The 21,843-nt window shown below is 38.5% G+C and overlaps 1 protein-coding gene across 3 annotated transcripts in view; it reads left to right on the forward strand.

The window, feature by feature from the left end:
• LOC124615355 (CD109 antigen) overlaps positions 1-21,843 on the forward strand; it is an 840,079-nt gene that overhangs the window by 758,231 nt on the left and 60,005 nt on the right. For 2 of the 3 annotated variants that reach the window (XM_047143167.1, XM_047143168.1), the window contains 8 exons: positions 4,176-4,344; positions 4,719-4,831; positions 4,924-5,064; positions 5,220-5,408; positions 5,797-5,865; positions 17,045-17,269; positions 20,124-20,310; positions 20,649-20,824. In XM_047143167.1, coding sequence (XP_046999123.1) covers positions 4,176-4,344; positions 4,719-4,831; positions 4,924-5,064; positions 5,220-5,408; positions 5,797-5,865; positions 17,045-17,269; positions 20,124-20,310; positions 20,649-20,824 — 1,269 coding nt within the window. The remainder of the gene's footprint in view (positions 1-4,175; positions 4,345-4,718; positions 4,832-4,923; positions 5,065-5,219; positions 5,409-5,796; positions 5,866-17,044; positions 17,270-20,123; positions 20,311-20,648; positions 20,825-21,843) is intronic. The other variant, XM_047143169.1, reaches the window with a different exon arrangement.

Here is a 21,843-nt window from a genome sequence, read left to right on the forward strand (position 1 = left end):
TTTTCCCCCCTAAGGTAAGTCTTTCCGCTCCCGGGATTGGAATGACTCCTTACCCTCTCCTTTAAAACCCACATCCTTTCGTCTTTCCCTCTCCTTCCCTCTTTCCTGATGAAGCAACCGTTGGTTGCGAAAGCTAGAATTTTGTGTGTATATTTGTGTTTGCTTGTGTGTCTATCGACGTGCCAGCGCTTTCGTTTGGTAAGTCACATCATCTTTGTTTTTAGATAGATTATTCCCACGTGGAATGTTTCCCTCTATTATATTCATATATATATATATATATATGTCTGTATATGTACAGGATGTGGATCATGGTAGGGTTATTAATCCAGCCTGACATCGGCCCCAACATCGACCAGTAGAGAGGCACCCACGTGTTCATACAGGCCCTCCCAGCAAGGTGGCATATATATATATATATATATATATATATATATATATATATATTGGTCTTCAAATATGTCTGCTTGTGTCTGTATATGTGTGGATGGATATGTGTGTGTGTGCGAGTGTACACCCGTCCTTTTTTCCCCCTAAGGTAAGTCTTTCCGCTCCCGGGATTGGAATGACTCCTTACCCTCTCCCTTAAAACCCACATCCTTTCGTCTTTCCCTCTCCTTCCCTCTTTCCTGATGAGGCAACAGTTTGTTGCAAAAGCTTGAATTTTGTGTTTATGTTTGTGTTTGTTTGTGTTCCTACTTGAGCTAATTCATACAGTTACATAAACAGATTGTGCTGTCCCATTTAACTTTATTTAAAAGTCACAGTTACACCCATCTCTGTATTGTTAAGAGACTGAGTATGTATTACCATCATGTAGATTTGCACTTAAAAAATCAAAATCTAGTGGGTATATGAATGGTGTGTGTGTGTGTTCATGCAACTAACACTTCACATCCATTAAATGACTATTTCATTAACAGCTTTTTTGTGCATATAATAAACAATTTATATTTATGTTTTCTTGACACATTGACACCATAAATGTTTTTAGTCATTGTTTTATAACATTGCCTGTATTGATGCAGAGATGCTGAGCCACCCAGCTGGCTGCATTTCTAGCTGAAAAAACTGTGGCTTCTTGCTTGCCAACAATATAAACAGTGTGGTGAAACCATGACAGCTATTTGCACGGAGTTGGACACAATTAGAGTCGTGTAATCTGCACAGGACATTAGTGACAATTCACCACGCATTCCACACTTGCAGTGATGTTGATGTGAGGTGGTTGCCCAGAAGCGCAGGCAGTAGAGGACTTTCGCAAGTGAGGCAGACAGTGGAAGACGAGCAGCGTACAATGGCAGATTATGTTAAAGATAACAGAGGACCAGCTCTGACTGAAGCAACAACAGAAAGCTTCTCAAGATATAGCAAACCAAGAATCAATACAAGAAGGTTATAATCCATTGCAAACTGTCAGTCTGTGCAGTAAAGTGCTGCTTGGACTGTCCTTGGAGAAGACTAAAGGCAAAATAGATAAATAAAAGACCAAGTCTAAAATAGATAAAGAAATGACATAATATTGGCTGACCAACAGAACATTAAAGAAAGAATCGGGAGGACTGATTTTTGCCGCAATCAGAACTAACACCATCAAAGCCAATATCGAGAAATTAGCAAAATACCCGAAGTAAGGATCTAAAGCAGCTGACTGAACAATTGGACGTATCTTCAACGCAGCAGAAAGATCGCTCAGGCTGATAACAAGCATAGATACAAAGATTGGGCATAAACGGTCCACAGGGACTTGGCATGAAAATTACCGTCCCATGTTGGCAAGGAACTGGTGGGACAAGAAGCCAGGGAAAGTTGTCAGTAGGAAAGTGTCACTTTGCTGTGGCACTTCTGAATTTAGTCAGACTGAATGCTAGAAAATACACCAGACATGACATTTGTGGAGGAGGAGGAAGTGTAGATCATTGACCTTGCCATCCCACATCATAACTTGGAAAACTTTCCAGCTATGTGGACTTAAGAATTGAACTACAATGACTCTGTCATAAACCAATGAAAGTGGTCCAATTGGATCTTAGCACAATGGGAGAAATGCCAAAATACCTTAGTGGACACTGGGAAACCTTTGGCACTAATAAAATTATGAAAAATCACTTCACTGGCATCTGAACAAATTATCTGCTGATATATCACACTGTCTTTGACCATTGTGAAGTGCTGGACTAGTGACAATATATGAAATCTGGTGTAATGAACTTATCTGCTGTGTTTACTGTGATGAACAATATGTATAACAACAGTAAACATCATCATCATCATCATCATCATCATCATTATCAAGAGAAAACCTGTCTCAGATGTGACAAACTTTATGCCTATTGAAAGTGTACACACAAATTTTTGTGTCTTCTTCGAATCTGATAACATTCATTGATAAATGCTGGACTCTGACATAAATCTGGGTGTATGCTGAGTTTGTTCAGAAATATTAATAATTCACAGCACACCAGCAGGTGGTACACAGTATACACTTGATACATACTGACAGAAAGAAATCTAGGGTTGTAAAGTCAAGTGATTACCATAACCATATCACAAATCTTAATTAACTATCTGCTTCTTTGTTTACTGCTATGTGTCAGACGTGCTCATTTACATCCCTGTTAAAAGATCATTGGGATAGCTTCACATAATGCATTCCATCATACTGTGAAGAGATCTCCACAAACAGATTAAGAAAATTCTAACCAGAACTAGAATAATATGCATCATAGTGGTGTGCTTAATTTCATAACTGTATGTTTGCAGATCACTTGATAAAAATGATGGTCTGTGAGGTGCACAGTTGCTCTGAGTTCTGAATGTCTTTACTCACCCTGTGCGATGACATACTACATCTTCCATTCATTTATAAAACCTTTGGTTACTTGAGTATGTTACCCCTTATTTAACAAGTTATGTGTCCGTTCCGTATGTTTTAGATAAATAATAATAAAAAGAACAGCCTATTGAGGAAAATGACTACTGTTACTAGCTTTGAAGTGACTATTGTTCACACTTTATCTACTTGCTTAGTTAGCAAAGAATGACAAACGTAAAGGCTTATCTCTACCAATCAGTCTGTCCATTTCCATTGTTTGTAACATTTTTACAGCTATAAGACATACAAGGTGTGTAAATAAAGAATTTTGATGATTTTTTTCCCCTCTTGTTTTATTCCAACAGTATTACAATTGAGTGTTGTCCCCTTCAAAGTACTTGCCTTCTGAAGCCACACAGCACTGGAGACGGTTCTTTCACTCTTCACTGCAGTACTATAACTCAGATGCTGGAATAACCTTCAGCTGGTTAGATACAATCATTTGAGTGTTGCCCAGGGCCCCTAAAGGTGTGTTTTCAATCTCAGAAAGAGAAAAAATTCTCAAGGACTTCAGCCAGGTGAATAAGGAGTCTTGAGAAGCCACAAGAATGTTATTACTGACCAAGTCATGGTTACTGAAATTGTTGTGTGACAGGATGCATTGTCATGATGTGACACCCAATTGTATTTTATGTTTGTCTCTGATGGACAATTATGCGGCTCAAATTCAACATTGTCCCAATCATTCACACTGTCAAACGATGATCTGCATGCACAAGATCCTCAAGATCCTGGACTCAATCGAAATTTGCATCAGATCTTGAAAGCGAAGACCTTCCGCTGTGAGGTTCATTTTCAGTTGGCTGTCTTCCTTCTGCAAATGCCTTGAACCACCAACTTACCTTAGCTCTTGACAAAACAATGCCTTCGTATGCCTTCCGAAGCTTTGCAAACATTTCTGTTGCTTAGTGTCCAAAAGTGAAGCACAATCTGATCCCACATTGTTTCTCAAAATTTGTGCTCTCATTGGCAGAATGCACAAGCAAAACCTTCTCCACTAAAAAATGCACTACCACAACCAACATGACACTAGTGCAGGCCAAAGTGCACTGTAGGCATGTCACATATTCACCTCCCTCCAAGTGTGACATCACTAGTGTTGCTGGATCAAACACTATGCCATCAGTCTCACTACTTTATTTACACACCTCGTTGACAATTTATTAAAAACTGAACTGAACTGTGTCTGCATAAAAGTTTTGTTTCTTAACTATGTATCTTCAAGTTGAGTAATGTGTGTAAGTGTTGTGTTTACACAATAGTTTGTGACTTTTGACGGTATTGGGTTTGTTTGTTTCAGATACCACCTACAAGTGTCTTTGGTGTGTACAAGCTACGAGTGGAAGGCACATACGATAATCTGTTGGGCGGCTCTGCATTTGTAAATGAGACTCGTTTAACTTTTTCCCAGAGGTCCATGACTATCTTTATTCAGATGGACAAACCTGTGTACATGCAGGGCCAGACAGGTACATATAAAGCTTTGGCTATTTATTTTAATTGATGTTCATACAACTAAAATGCATTATCATGAGAAAGTCAATGCTCACTTGGGTGATTTAACTCTGTTTGTTGATGTATTTTTAATTTTGGTGTTTAGCAGTAAGGATATCAACACTTTTGCTAAAACTGTCAGAGATGCATGTGATGTGAGTCCCTGAAAGACAAGGGCAGTGAATTTATATTATTTTATGCTTCATTTCAAAGGGGGGGGGGATGAATTCACTGCTGTTAGAAGTATAAAACATGTCGTGGAGTACAATTAATGGTGGTAAATTACTGGCTAAAATGCAGTGCAATGAAAATAAAGATATGAGCAGTAAGAAGATATATTATTTTACAGTAAGATTCCGCACGATTCCAATCAGCACATCGCTCAAAGCATTTGATGGAGCTATTGATGTATACATGTTGGACCCCAATAGAATAATAATGAGAAGATGGCTCTCTCGTCAGGTATGTGTAGAATGAGTAATAGTGGATGTGAGTTTCTCATCAGTCTAAATATTATGTACTGTATTTTTTGACACATCACCTGTTCGTTGCAGTCAAATTTGGGAAGTGTAAGTTTATCCTATCAGCTGTCTGACCAGCCCGTATTTGGTAACTGGACCATACAAGTGATTGCCCAAGGTCAAGTTGAAGAAGCAACTTTTCTCGTTGAAGAATACTACCAGACAAGATTTGAGGTAATACACTACAGATAGTCAAGTTTTATATTTGTTCTAAAGCTCATACACTCTGTTTTATCAGTTAAAAGAACAAGCATAATGTGAGATTTTAAGACAGCATTAACTTTAGCAATGTTCAAAAAATTTAATACTACAGCTATGTTTTGTTTCAGGTTAATGTGACAATGCCTGCCTTCTTCTTTACATCAGACCGTTATATTTATGGCAGAATTATGGCAAATTATACAAGCGGTGGTCCAGTGCGTGGAAATCTCACCATTAAAGCTACTATTCGCCCTATACGGACAGAACGAAGGACACAACTGAAAGATTTCCGACCTGTTGAGAAATATTTTACCTTCGTGAGTTGGCCTCATGGTTCAAAGCAATCTGTTTTACTAAACATGGTGATGCTGTTGTGTTGTAGAAAATATTTGAGAGTTTTTTTTAATTTTGCATGGTATTTTTGTGCTTTTATGCTTAAAATGTGAAAATAATGTTTACAGTTACATAAATTTTTGTAGTTATTATGTATAACAATGTGAGTAATAATTGAAAGATTAGTCATAACCATGTCATTGCATTTTTTTCCATCTGTTAATTACGTTCACTTTCAATAGCTGAGTCCTTGTGATTTTATTGCTAATGCTTTAGTTGTTTAGTTCTTTTTTTCTTTATTATAACTGCATAAATTAAGCATGGTTGTTGTCTTTACTGAAAATAAATGCATGAAATTAAATTTGCTTGCAGGATGAAACGCTTCCATTTTGGTTTCCAACAACAAAAAAAGAGTATTACTCCATACCTCATCTCAAATTTGTAAGTCTTTAGCAATTTCACCACATCAGTTATTAAGTTTCTGTTTGTGATTACATATAATATAAAATATAAATACCTGCTGCTCTTCAGAAACAGTAATAAAGGATTAAAAACAAACCAAATAAAGACAAATAAAAAGGATTGCTTACCTATAGGAAAGATGCATAAAAGGATTGCTTATCAATAGGAAAGATAGATGTGTAGGTAATGTACTTGGTTTCAAGCTTTATAGAACCAGTGGTCAATTTAATTTTGATATATGACTGAGTACTTAAGTATTGGATTTCAGGTGTTGTTTGACCAGCTTTGTGATTAGTTTCAGGACATCTTCTCTTGCAGAACTCAACACATCATTCTTAACCAGGGTAAATCATCAGGTATGAAAGTAACTTTGCTCTTATGCTGAGGAAGTGTTATGTGGTCATTATTGATTACAATGTAAATAAGAGATCTTGTGGATAATGTTAGATGTTCTGTGATGCTTTGTACAATTAAGTCACAACAGTTGAAAAGAGGTATCAAATGCAGAAATACCTGCAGAGGACTGATGACTGGTGTGGCAAATGGCAGTTGACCCAGAAGAAGATAAATAAATGCAATGATTGCACATAAATAGGTAATAAGAGTGATTAGTTTCAGATTACAATGCTGACAGTTAATTCACTGAAACGGTCACCATCAAAACAATATCAAGGTAAAACCATTTTTAGCACCCAGAAGTGCATCCACCGACTAAGGAAAGCAGATGCCAGACTGGAATCTGTTGTAGGGATTATTAATAATTGTAATTCGCTCATGAAAGAGTCAACCCACAAAACCCACATTTGTTAGTTCTTAAATATTGTTTGTGAGTCAGGGACAACATGTCAGGTTAATAGGGGAAGTAGAGACAAGTAGTAGTGTCCCTTGACACAGGTTCGTGTAGTAAGTCAGAGAGCATCTCCAGTGGCAAATACTGCAAGAGAGACATTCTGTGTCATTATTAAAATGACAAATGCATAGTCTCAAGAAGAGCTGGGTAACATTTTACGTTCTCCCAAATACATCGTGTGAAATGTCTTAGTAAGATCAGAAAATTTCAAGCTCATAGTTGTTCTTGCCAATCACTGTTTGCCAATGGAACAGGTAGAGATGGGGTGTAGCAGTGGTATGGATGTACCCTCTGCCATGCACTGTAAGGTGGCTTGTAGAGAATAGCTGTAGATTACATGATTCTGTATTATAACTGCTGAAGGATGTTAAAGAAGTTGGTGAAACTGTTTCACAGGCAGGTTGAAAGAGTTTAGGATATTGGTGGAATGAAGTGTCAGATTGTACAAGAAATGGAGCTTGTATCTTAAAGCCTGATTTAAGATAAATATTAAGCTTATTGTGGATTCTGTGGATAGTAAAAAAATTCATCGAGAGAAAGCAGAATGTACAGAATTGTCACAGTAACAAGAAGGTGTAGCATACTTCAATAGTGAAATGAATTCCTGGATTCGAATTTTCTTTGATTATACCTTCCACAGAAATGGTTTGCAATTCTCCCAATCTAGTCTACATCCAGACAATAGCTTTTAATCCATTCAGCCTTGCTAATTATCATGTAATTCAGAGGTAGACCTACCTTTTTTTTTTTTTTTTTTTAATGGCTTCATTAAAAGAAGAATGTGGTGTAGACCTATGTTATGTTCCAGTTGCCTTTTCTACTCCATGTGATATTTTCAATAATCTTTTGCTTTCTGTTCGTCTCTCTCTCTTTTTCTCAGCCGTTTTTCTATGAAACTTATAAATGTGATCATGGTTTTTTTCCCTTTCTCTCCAATCTCTCCTCATTTCTCCCCTTCTCTTTCATATACTTTTCTTATTTTTATTTTATGAATTCTTTTATGTTTCTGTTCTCTTTGTGATTCTCTTTCCTCCTATATCCACATGAAGGGATCCAGGTGCTAGGAGTTTGAAATTATTATGGAACATTAATATTGCCTATTCAAGTTTTTAATGTATCTATGTTCCTCTAAGAACCAACAAAATATTCGATAAAAATTGCCTTTTATAGTTGACTGCAAAGCTACTGATATCTTTTTTTAAAATTCTGAATGTGCTTTTTATTTGTCTTTATTTCATAACATTCTCGTTTTATTACTGTGGGCTGAGTAAACACAGATCTATTGTACATAGAACAAATACATAAAAACTGTAGTTTACTTTTGTAGATACTTAAGAAAATGAGGTAATTGACAAGTGATATCAGTAAAAAAGCTTGTAGTACTTGCTAAGTATAATGGTTTTTTGATTTTAAAATGGAACAGTATCCATGAACATATAAAATAACTGAGGAAAATAGTTATTGAACAATAATTTTATTTGAAATCATAGATTAACTTTTCCTCTTATTAAGTGCATAATTTGAGTGAATAACAATTCATTGATAAAATGGAACAGCAATATTATGAAAAGGATGGTTACTCATCATATAGCAGAGATGCTGAGTCGCAGCTAGGCACAGCAAAAAAGACTGTCAGACAAAGCTTTCTCCAAACAAGCATTCATCAGAATAAACATAAACAACAACAACAACAACAACAACAACAGTGCGTGCGTGTGTGTGTGTGTGTGTGTGTGTGTGTGTGTGTGTGTGTGTGTGTTTTGTCTTTCCTGGTGAAGGCCTGTTTGGCTGAAAGCTTTGTTTCACAATCTTTTTGTTGTGCCTATCTGCAACTCAGCATATGGTGAGTAGCAACAATCCTTTTCATAATATTGTTATTATTCCATCCCGTATTTTCCATTGTTTGATCAAATGTAACTGGACTGATAGAAAATATACTAACCAAGCAGCAGCGGGAGAATGCATACGTATAAAGGTTATGGAAATTTTCAGCCCTTTGGAGTCAGCGGCTCCTCCTTCTGCCAGAAGGATTGATGGGGAAAGAGGAGGGATGAAGATAAATGACTGGCGAGGTTTAGGAAATGGAGAGGGTTCGGAAAAGTCACCCAGCCTCCCGGGTCAGGGGAGACTTACTGGATGGGGTGGGGAGTGCACCAGACGAGGTTACAAAACCTGAGAGCTTAAAGGTGGAAGATAGGGTAATAAGCAAGACAGAGATTACTGTCAAAGTGATGTACAAGAGTTAATTAGTGTGGAAAGCTAAGAGCATACAAGAGTTATTAAAGGCGAAATGCTAAGTGTGTTGTATGTGGTAGAGGTTGGGAGTGGGGAAAAAGAGACAGATCAGAAAATAAAAGATATAGAAAACTAAAAGGAGTAAAGAAAGTAATAGTTACTGAAAAGAAATGCTGAGACTAAAGAAATTAATGTAAATTAAGGCCAGGTACATTGTGAGAACAAAGGACATATTGTAATGCCAGTTCCCACCTGCAGAGATCTGAGAAACTAGTGTCTGGGGGAGGAATCCATATTGAACATATGGTGAAATAGGCACCGAGGGCACGACTGTCATGTTGTACAGCATGCTCTGCAACAGGATATTGTTTGTTGCCACTATACACCCTGTGCCTATGCCCATTCATCCTGACTGATAGCTTGGTGGTTCTCTTGCCAATGTAAAACACTGGACAAAGGAACATGACAGTGGTCATTTCACATGTGGACCTCCCTTTGATAGTCTGTTTTGCCAGTTACAGGGCTGGTATTGGTGGTGGTTGGAGGATGCATAGGACAAGTCTTACAATGTGGATGGTTACAGGGTTGAGAGCCACAGGATAGAGAAATGTGTGGAGAAGGAACATTGTGTCTGACCAGGATGTTGTAGAGTTTTGAGGGGGGGGGGGGGGGGGGGGGGACACAAAAAGCCTATTCTAAGTGGTGGGCAAAATGTCAGGGAGAATGGACCTCGTTTGAGAATGTGTCTGTAGTTCCTGGTTTGTATTTTTAATTACTGTGTTATTCCCTTTTTATTCACAAAACATTATTCCTCCAATTTAATTTATACTTATGGATATAAATGGCATTCAGGCAGATTCAAGATCTTGAGAATGGGGTGTTTTTCGCAGTGGATTGATCTTGATGATATAATTTTTACTGGAGTATTGTCGGATGAAGATTTTGCGTAGGTTTGGTTGGCAATGGAATACCTCTGTGGGAGAAATGGGGATGTTATTTCTGACTTTTGTGCTAATGACATAACATTGATGTTGTGAACTACAGTTTTTTGGGGGTGGGGGTGGGGGGGGGGGGGGAGGGGATAATTAGCTTGTACAATATGCAGTTTTTCCTACATAATAATTATTTCCAACGTAATAATTATTCCAGAGTCTCTTTGAAACTGCATCAAACACCACATGATGCAGTTCTCAAGAGCCTCAGATTATAAAGCTGGTAACTTTACTAAACAGACGTTTAAAACATTTTTAGTTAATAGTAAGGCGTCCAAGACAGCCTTGTAAGACAGTAACTGGTTTACTATTGAGTGTATTTCTAAAGCTGTATTTATACATATGGGGTTGTTTATGTAGGTGTCTTGTTATACTGGTTGTGTGTTATTCTTTAACATTACCTGTAATATATTTGTGCACATTAAGTTACTGTGTGCGATGAATGACAGATTTGACTTTTCAAACTTTCCTGGCAGGTATGTTGTAAATAGCCTCCACAAGTTTGCCGCCAGGTGATGTGCAAATTCCACAATATTTCTTTGGACTAACTGTCGGACATCTTCAGGTGGTTGAACTGTGCCGGTGGGTAGACATGACTGATGGTATCCGCATGTTGGCATTCTGTGTATAGAAAACACCCGTGTACAATGCGCAGGCCTGGAAATCACGCATGCTCAATAATTTGCAGATAGATGGAGCCATACTCAAACGCCCTTTGTGAAGATTTCAGAGTGGCCCTCTTGTGCATGTGCTTTTGCTGTACGCTGTGTTTACTAACATTGCGGCCAGATGTTAAAAAAAAATAATAATAAAAATAAAAAAGAAAAACACACACACACACACACACACACACACAGACAGACACACACACATACATACTAGACCAAAGTTATGACGGGTCTGTAATCAAAAATCTCTTGATTTTCTGGTTATGATTCAATAGTGCCCAATGCAGCGTTCCAGATTGTGCGCAGTTGAACTACCCCACCCCGTTGATGAGATTATCAGCTGTGTTGATAGGTATTGCTTCCTTACTGATGCAATCCCAGAAAGATGATGCTGGGGATAAAACTTCCGTCTTTTTGTAAATCATGTGAGGTCCTGTATTCAGACAGTGTTTTGCAATTGCCAACTTTTCCGGTTGGCGTAAGCGCGAATGTCGCTGACGTTCATTGCAGCGTTCTTGTACTGTACGACATGTTCGGCCTATACATGCCATCTGATATTGGCAAGGAATCTTGTGTCCATCACGTTTCCTCAGGTCAAGATCATCCTTAACTGAATCCAGCAGGTTCCTCAGTTTTGCAGATTAATCTCCTATCTTCTGAGTACTCTTTGGATTTTTGATGACATGGCATCAAAATATGTCAAAAAGGTCAAAGTGGTACATGTCTTCGTATCTTTGTTCTTCTCTATAGGTTGAACTCACTTGGACCTGAATGCATCATGTACCTGTCTCTCATATTAACTATTTTGTCAGAATACTGCTTTCAATTGTTGCATTTCACTCGACAGGCTTTCAGGATCAGATATCACTCACAATCTATGATCCAATGTACGTAATGCACTATCGCGTTGGGCAGGTTGATGGCAGCTTGTGACCTCCAAATATAGATCTGTATGCGTTGGCTTGTGATAGACTCTGTGTCCCAAGGTACCATCTACTTTCGTTTGTACCATCTTTTTCGACTTTTATATTTGGATGGAGTGAATTTAAATTCTGAAGAAACATAGGTAGAGTGTCAAATCCATATAGCCACACCACAAATGTATCATCCACATACTGCAGAAAACGAGAGCGTTTGAGCATGACTGACTGTAGTGCTTTTTCTTCAGATTCCTCTGTAAAGTAATTGACCACCACAGGAGACAGAGGGCTTCCCATGGCAACACCGTTCAGTGTTCAAAATATTGGCCATGAAATAAGAAGTATGTTGAAGTAAGCACATGTTTAAATAATGCCACTATGTCCTCCTCAAAATCATTGCTAATGAGCTCTAAAGAGTCCTGCAAGGCAGCTGTTGTAAATAAAGATACAATATCAAAACTTACTAAGCGATTCGATGATTGCAATCTAAGAGTTTTCAGGTGACCTGTGAAAGCTTCAGAGTTTTGGATATGATGGTCACACTTGCCTACGAGAGGTCCCAATAGTGATGTCAGATATTTGACAATAAAATAAGTAGGTGCTCCTATGTTACTTACAATGGGATGTTAATTACAATGGGATGTAGAGGCAACTCATTCTTTTGGATCTTGGGTAGGCCTTAGTGTCTAGGAGGAACTGCCGTCTGTTTACGTAAATCCTTCGTGACTTGTGCTGAAATCTAGATCATCCAGGTGAGTTCCAAAGTGTTTCTCTAGATCCTACCAGTTTGATTACTTATAATTTACGATATGCAGAATCATCGAGTGGTTTGTATATCTTGCTATTAGATTCTGTGTGCGAGAGAAACACAGTAGCATTTCCTTTGTCAGCAGGTAAGATGACGATGTTTTGGGTCTCCTGTCAGTTCTTGCAGAGCATTAGTTTCAGCTGAGTTGATGTTAAAGTTGGACTTCTTAACTGGAGCTTGAGTCAAGGTGCGGCATGTGTTGTATTTCTAATCCCTTCGTCAGCGTCCTTAGGAAGTTTTGAAACAGCCTGTTTTATTACACTCATCACATGTCGGAAGGGAATTGTCCCCAATGTAGGCGCAAAAGTCATTTCTGCCCAAGTACCAAAACTGCAGCATCGTCTATAGTCTTCTTTGTGAGAATAAACACATCACGTCTTCTTGACATGTTGTTTTGCATTCGGGCTTCGAGTCGATCGTATTTTGTCATTTGACGAATCTTAGCTTGTCGTTCAGTCTAATCAGCCAGAGTTAAGCACTCTTGCATTTTTACAGAGATGCCTCGACAAGCATACAATTCCTACATTGCTAAATTTAAACATTGTATAAACTCTGTGGCTGCTATTAGAATTAAACAGCGGGTGAGTGCAGTACTTGTGAGAGAAAGGGTACGCTATACACATCAGGAACTGTGTGTGGTGTCCACATTACTATCACTCCACCTGAAGATTTCAGCGAACCTTTCAGCAGTATCCTGGGACTGGGTAGACAGCACTACTTGGGCACTGGATGAGTGAACTGAACAACAAGCTAAGGATCAACAAATGGCAAAATATGATCGACTTGAAGCCTGAATGCAAGAAGACACACAAAGAAGCTGTAATGTGTTTAATCCCACTGTGACATTCGCCTGCTTTATTTCTTCGTTGATAGTCCTCGGTGTTGACTACTGCATTGTTATACTGGCTGAAAAATGGGGGGTGGAAGTTCAACACTGACTACCGTAAATGATTTAGTTGACAGTTCTTTACTTTCACTGTTCACAACCCCACAATATTACACAATTATATGGGCAATTCACTATTCATAAATTTTGACAAGCCTCATTAACAGATGGCAGCCGAACATCAACATATTGCTACAATAGTTAGCTGTTGAACATCTGTGAGCAGTAAAAACCTGACCACACATTTCACAGTTCTTGCAGAATAATACAGTATGTATTGTCATTATTTTAACACACGGCCTATTTGCGTTACACTATGTTAAGCTAATGCATTACTCTAACTGATACAGACTTCCCGCCTGAAAAATCAGCTGTGGACTGATTGATTTGGGACCAAAAGTCAGGCCTTTATATGTCTTCACAATAATAGGCCTGAAACTATACATTGTTTGATGTTTAATTTACAGAAATAACAATTAAAACATAACTCATTCAATTAAGTGAATATATTGAAAAATTCGGCTTGAACAGTTCCTTCTATCACAAAGGGTAGGCTGAATTATTTGTTTAAATAATGAAGTTAACACATATAGTTACGCAAACAATACTTTTGACAAACCTGGTAATTATTTTGGAATTAATTAAGGGGTGGCTTTGCTAATATGTTTTCAAATAGAACCAAATAAATACTTTGAGAATCCTAGTAGTTCTTCTTCGAAATGTTTATAATTAGTACAGAATTTATATTTCTTTGTGAATCAACAACAGCATTTAAGTCATGAAACAATTACTGATTTCACCCTACAACAAAATATATTAACTAGGAATAGCCAAAATAAATTAGGAATTTGATTACATACACAACACTAAACACAAAATTAGATCTGGTGCTATATTTCATAAGACTGAGGGCCAACCTTTCTCTTTTAAGAAAATGCAGATTATACTCATAACTGTTAAGGGTAATTAGTCAAAAAGACAAATGAGTTTAAGGAGGCAAGTAAGTAGTAAAAAATGACACAAATGAATTTAAGGAGGCACATGGCAAAAGGATAGAGGAAGTGAAGAGACTACAGCTCACTTCGTCACACGACAACCAAGACTTTGGATGACGCTGCATTGTCAGCGCTAGGGAAGGGTCTGAATTTTGCGCCTACACTGTGGACCATTCCCATCTGAGATAAGATATGTGGAATAGAACAGGCTGTATCAAAACTTCATAAGGGTGTCCAATCAGCCAGTGCCAAAGTGGTGCTGTCTATCCAGTTCCAGGATACTGCTGAAAGGTTCGCTGAAATCTTCAGGTGGAGTGATAGTAATGTGGACACCACGCACAATTCCAGATGCGTATAGCGTACCCTTTCTCTCACAAGTACTGCACTCACCTGTTGTCTAATTCTAATGGGAGCCACAGAGTTTATACAGTGTTTAAATTTAACAAATGTAGGAATGGTATGCTTGTTGTGGCATCTCAGTACAAATGCAAGGGTGCTTAACAATCTACCTCTGGCTGATTAGACTGAACGACAAGCTAAGATTCGTCAAATGACAAAATACGATCGACTCGAAGTCCGAATGCAAAAAGACATATCAAGAACACGTACCGTGTTTAATCTCACAAAGACGACTTTGGACAACGCTGCAGTTTTGGTGCTAGGGAGGATCTGAATTTTGCGCCTACACCGGGGACATTTCCCTTCCGACATGTGATTAGTGTAATAGAACAGGCTGTTTCAAAACTTCCTAAGGATGCTGATGAAGGGATTAGGCATACAACACATACCACACCTTGACTCAAGCTCCAGTTAAGAAAGCCTACTTTAACATCACCTCAGCTGAAACCAATGCTCTGCGAGAACTGAGAGGAGACCCAAAACATCGCCATCTTACCTGCTGACAAAGGAAATGCTACTGTGCTTCTCTCATGCACAGAATATAATAGCAAGATACACAAACTGCTCGACGATCCTGCATATTGTAAATTAAAAAGTGATCCAGCTGGTAGGATCCAGAGAGAGACTTTCAGCACAAGTCACCAACGTCACCAGACTGCAGTTCCTCCTAGACACTAAGGCCTACCCAAGATCCAAAAGAATGAGGTGCCTCTCTGTCCCATTGTAAGTAACATAGCAGCACCTACTTATTTTATTGTCAAATATCTGACATCACTATTGGGACCTGTCATAAGCAAGTGTGACCATCATATTTGAAACTCTGAAGATTTCACAGGTCGCCTGATAACTTTTAGATTGCAATCATTGAATCGCTTACATGGCCAATATTTTGAACAAGTGGACAGTGTTGCCATGGGAATTCCCCTGTCTCCTGTTGTGGTCAATTATTTTATGGAGGACTTTGAAGAAAGAGCACTACACTCAGCCACCCTCAAATGCTCGTTTTCTGCAGAATGTGGATGATACATTTGTGGTGTGGCCATATGGATTTGACACTCTACCTATGTTTCTTCAGCATTTAAATTCACTCCATCCAAATATAAAAGTGGAAAAAGATGGTACTTTAACTTTTCTTGATGTTTTGGTATGAAGGAAAGTAGATGGAACCTTGGGTTACAGTGTCTATCACAAGCCAACGCATACAGATCTACATTTGCAGGCCACAAGCTGTCTTCATCCTGCCCAGTGCACTAGTGCATTATGTACATTGGTTCATAGATTGTGAGCGGTATCTGATCCTGAAAGCCTGTCGAGTGAAATGAAACAATTGGAGGCAGTATTCTGATAAAATAGTTAATATGAGAGACAGATACATGATGCATTCAGTTCAACCTATAGAGCAGAATGAAGATACGAAGACATGTACCACTTTGACATTTTTGACATATTTTGATGCCATGTCATCGAAAAGCCGAAGAATACTCAACCATCTGCAAAATTGAGTAACCTGTTGGATTTAGCTAAGGATGATATTGACCTGAGGAAACATGGTGTGTACAAGATTCCTTGTTAATGTGGAGCGGCATACATAGGCCAGATATCTCGTAAAATACAAGAATGCTACAATGAACAACAGTGTCATACACGCCAACGCAAACCGGAAAAGTCGGCACTTGCAGAACGCTGTCTGAATACAGTACATTGCATTATTTCTGAAAAGATGGAAGTTTTATCCCCGGCATCATTTTTCTGGGATTGTGTCACTAAGGAAGTAATACATATCCGCACAGCTGATAATCTCATCAATGTGGTGCGGGAGTTCAACTGAGCACAGTCTAGAACCCTGCATTGGCTGCTATTAAATCACGACGAGAAAACTAGACCCTTCATTACATTGCTCAAGTGTGGTTTTTTAGTGAGTGACGTCAGGCTGCAACGTTAGTGAACATACCGTACAGTGTACGCTCATGAGGGCCACTCTGCGATTTTTTGTAGTGGACATTTGAGTATGGTGCCATCTATCAGCAAATCATTGTGCTTTCGTGATTCTGCACTTGCGCATTCTTCGCACTTGTGTTCTCTATACAGTGGCGTTGACTTGGGGATACCGTCAGTTGTGCGTAGCAATCAGCGAGGTTGAACCACATGAGGATGTCGGACAGTTGCTCTGAGAAAATATTGTGGAATTTGCACGTCATCCGGTGGCAAACCCATGAAGACTGTTTACAAAATGAAGGATTTTTGAGCTGAAACTGACTTCACTATTTTACCTTATTTAAATTTTTAATTAATAAAATTTTGAACAGCACCGTAAGTAATCAGTTCATTTTATACGATTAATCATCATTCTCTAAAATCCAAGTAACTTGATAAACCATTTTAATTGTTTTTTTTTTTTTTTGCAGTTTGATGGTGTTTATGATTTTCGATATGACATGACAGAACTTGAACACTATGTCCCACAGTTGGATGGTATGGAAGTTGTTATAACTGCAACTGTTGGTGAACATTTTCTGAATGAAATTATAGATGGTTACTCAATTTCGAGAATTTATAATTCCTCAATTAAAGTGGGATTTCTTGGAGGCTCACCACAAGTCTTTAAACCAGCAATGCCATTTACATGTTATGTAAGTAATATATAAATACTCAGTCTTTCTATTTGACTGTCACTAAGTAAACTCACTCACTCTCTCTCTCTCTCTCTCTCTCTCTCTCTCTCTCTCTCTCTCTCTCTCTCTATTCTGTTTGTTGCAGTGTAGACATTTTTTATTTGACTGTAAGTGTAACTATCTGTGTTGTGAGTTTCATGCATTTCAGAACTGTTTCATATTGCAATAGCGGACCAAAATTTGCAGTGCCTAGCACACTGGACTCACATTCAGGAGGATGATTGTTCAAATCACCATACAGCTATCCAGATTTAGGTTTCCTGTGATTTTTGCAAATCGTCTAAGCAAATGCTTGGATGCTTTCTTTCAGTATGAGACAATAGATTTATTTACCCATTCTTCCACAATTGGAGCTTGTGCTATGTGTCTAATGACTTCATTGTTGACGGGACAGTAAACTTTAATCTCATCCCCCTCGTCATAAATCTTGCTGTTACACCATATTCCTGCTGCACCCTCAGAATTCATAAAATATGGTAATGGTTTGGTTTGCATGTGGAATTGTGCTTTCAGAATCTCATAAGCCTTGTTCCGTATAAAGAACCACATTGTAGTTCTTGAGTACTTCCATCTGCTTTGTTTATCGCCTTTGTTTTTTCACAAAATATTTATATTCTGTATTGGTTTAAAACTTCTACAATCGCACTAATGCTTCAAATAATTTAACATATTCGTCAATATACTGTATTAGATAGTTTTTCAACCACAAATAATTTTTACAAGGCAGATGTATGTTTGTTTTACATATATGGTGGATGTACGTTACCACTTCACAGCTTAGGGATTATAGTGAGGTCCAAGTCATACATTACCCATTTTAACCATACCATCTATTTTGTTGTGCTAATGGCCATGCCGAAGTGGTGACACCGGTTCGCATCAGATCACCAACGTTAAGCACTGTCGGGCTTTGCTAGAACTGGGGCTTTGCTAGAACTGGGGTGGATCACCTCCCAAGTTTGTCAGATGCTGTTGGCAAGCAGGGTGTGTTCAGCCCTTGTGAGACCAATTGGGGAGCTACTTGATTGAGAAGTAACAGCACCGATGACAAAAACTGATAGTGACCAGGAGAGCAGTGTGCTGACTACATGCTCCTCCTATTCAGACAGTTTTTGTTTGTGTTTTTACCTAATTTGTTAATTAGGTACAAAACTAAGTTACCATAATCACAGTAATTTGCCATTGCTGTTTCACACAGTAGATTGGGGGGGGGGGGGGGGGGGGGGGAGTACATTATTTCAGACATTTTCTGTTTGTATTATGTAAACTTATATCTATAAGTGAGTTTTCATTCAATAATGTACTCAGTCCTCTTTAGCAGCTCATGGAGTGTCTTTTGGGAATTCAGAAACACCACATAGGTGACAGACGAGTGGTTATTGTGGTCTAATAAGTAGAGCACTAGACTTCAGTCTTGAAAGCCCTGATTCAGTCTTTATTTGTGTCTATCTTTATTGTTCCTTTGTGAGTAAATTTTTTTCCTATGTGGTATTTATTTGGCTTAGAATGTGTTTAGTCTTTTATTGCTCAAATTCTGTAGGGGCTTTTCGTCATCCTAGTCTCTCCAGAATGTCCCCCAGACCACTCAGCCTGCTGCCAAATGGGTGCTGGGGATCTTTCCTGGGGGTAAAGATGGCTGGGGCAACAGGCCCAGTCACCCTCCTCCTCCTGCTCCTAGTGCCCGTCGTGGACTTGCACTATAGACTTTACTTTACTTTATATAAGGTGACAGATGGAACAACAAATACTCACTAAATGGCACTCATGGTACCGACTATTTTCCCTGCACCTGCTCTTAGCATTTTGACTCTGCAGTATACTGATCAGACTATGTGATTGTCTGACCCCATTTCATTGCTGTTCTTTGTTTTGTTTTAAATATTTTGCTGTAGAGCATATAACACATTTTAAACCTTGTTTCTTTTTCTGTGTGAGCACAGCTTACAATGTTTCTGTTCAATCCAGTAACCTAGACCTTCAGAGCTGGAATCTTGTTTCCTAACATCACTCCAGGCAAATGCCGGGATGGTTCCTTTCAAAGGGCACGGCCGACTTCCTTCCCTATCCTTCCCTAATCCGAGCTTGTGCTCCGTCTCTAATGACCTCGTTGTCGACGGGACGTTAAACACCAATATCCTCCTCCTCCTAACATCAAATGAGGTCATTTACCACTGCTGCCATCATATACTACGTTAGTTTGCAATTTTGTGTTTTGCCTGTTCAGTTGTAATTTTTTGCTTGTTTCCTTCTTCTATATTGCTGTCCACTTACCTCATCTGTGTTTAGAGCTATAACCTGCCATTACTGCAACTCTTAACTTCTTGACTTCACCTTTCTTTGCCTTATAGAATTTCTCAGACTTTAAGGTCTCATAATTTGCTGGCATTTAATTAGCTGGCATCTTCCATGTTTCGTAGATAATTTGCTCGATTTCTGTTAAACTGATGTAGAATGAGTTAGTTTATTGGTTACATAAATTATATTTTAATTTTTATCAGTTACAGAGTACTAATTAAAGTATACCCTAATTTACTATCAAAAGTGAAATGACCACATTTAGACTAAACTGTGGTAAGTTCTCCTCTCTTTGCACCCACCTGTATTCCTCTGCTTGTGACTGGGTTACTTTCCTGCTTAATCCTTGAATAATTCAGTCACCACTAACAAGCTAGCATTGATGTGACCTTATTTGTGTCTGTCTTTATTGCTCATTTGAGAGGAAATTTTTTCCTCCATGGCTTAGAATGTTTTTAGCCTTTTATCGCTATAATTCTATAACTCACCTTTCTCCCTTCAATGTTTTCTTTTGCAGATTTCAGTTTCTTTTCACGACGGTTCCCTTCTGTCTCGTGAACGACTTCTTTCAGGTAGAATGAGTGTAAGATCAAAAGTAAACAAACAAGGATCAGGAGGTGGCTCAATGGATTTGAGGTTTCTGAAGATGTCTGCTGAGAAGGATGGTATTTGGGAGTTGAAAGTGGACCTGAAAGAAGAACTAGGTCAGTAGCTTTAATAAAATCATGTTTTTTCTACAAAAAGCTGAAATGGCCTAAGTGACACATTGTCATTGTTTGAATACTTGTGTTTCCATGCTGAGTATCTGTATTCATGCAAAGGAGAAGCATTGTTAAGGGGTAGATGAACAACAAATCACCTCTGTGATGTACTATTGAAAACTTCAGTCATATGATTGTGATGTATCATCTTGAGGAAGTTGTATACATATTCATTTTAAGAACTGTAGTCTGCACTTCTACATCTGGAGATTACAATAAATCAATTGTAACATAAGGTGCCATACAGCCTCAGAGGCTATTGATATGTTAAATATTTTCAGGTTATGAAGATAATGCCAGGTCACGACAGCTTTTGAATGAAATACATTCAATGGAGATTACTGCATACTTTGATGATGTTAATGGACAGCAAGCACAGGCCAGTCTACTTTTGCTGTCACATTTTTCACCAATGAACCACCAGATCAAAGTGTCAACGTCTACCACTGATGCCAAGGTAAAATACTATATTGTAAGCTGTTAGTATGTTAGATATAAGGGATAACAGAAAAAAATTGTCAGTATTTTGTCTGCTATTTTGTAATGAAGCTCTCAGGAACCTTTGTAGTATTTTATCATTCTAGAAATTTTTGTTGTTTTAATATACAAATTCAGCCATTATTTAATTCAACACAGAGAGTCAGGAGTAAATGTTAATGCTGTTTGTGAGAAACCAGATGCTAGAGGTTTCAATGGTTTTATCACCTGCACAGTCATTTTCTATTAACTATAACGTTCCTCCTTATCTGCCCTGATAGGTGAACATTTATAGTGCCTGCCTTGGGAGACAAGGTGATGCACCAGCGGCTTGCGGTAAAAGGCAGGGGCCAGTGTGCCAGCCAGCCTGACTGTGTATTTTAGACTGTTTTCCATAAATGCCAGTTTGATTCCCAGTTTGCATCTCACTTACACAGTGTACAAACAGTTTGAAAACAGTGTTGCACTTGACCGTGTGATATACATTAGATGCTGACAGAAGGTGTACATGAATTACTCCCTAGGGGTGAAGCTGCCAGTAACTTTAAAATATGCCCTAGTGCTAGTGTGACTGGCAAGTGTGTTGTGAGTGTGGGTTCAGCTCCCAGAGGTTTACTGAATTTTTCTTAATACATATGAGGAAGAAAGTGTTGAGGAATATATTCTGTCTTAGATGCTGGAATGAGAGGGCACATTGATTATACACTATATGATCAAAAGTATCCGGACACCTGGATGAAAATGACTTGCGTAGAAGTTCGTGGCACCCTCTATTGGTAATGCTAGAACTCAGTGTGTGTTGTCCTTGATGACAGCTTCCACTCACACAAGCATACGTTCAATCAGGTGCTGGAAGGTTTCTTGGTGAATGGCAGCATGTTATTCACAGAGTGCTGCACTGAGGAGAGGTATCTATGTCGATCGGTGAGGCCTGGCACAAAGTTGGTGCTCCAAAACATTCCAAAGGTAATCTTTTGGATTCAGGTCAGTACTCTGTGC

This window comes from Schistocerca americana, chromosome 5 (assembly GCF_021461395.2).
Source record: "Schistocerca americana isolate TAMUIC-IGC-003095 chromosome 5, iqSchAmer2.1, whole genome shotgun sequence".
Taxonomy (NCBI): domain Eukaryota; kingdom Metazoa; phylum Arthropoda; class Insecta; order Orthoptera; family Acrididae; genus Schistocerca; species Schistocerca americana.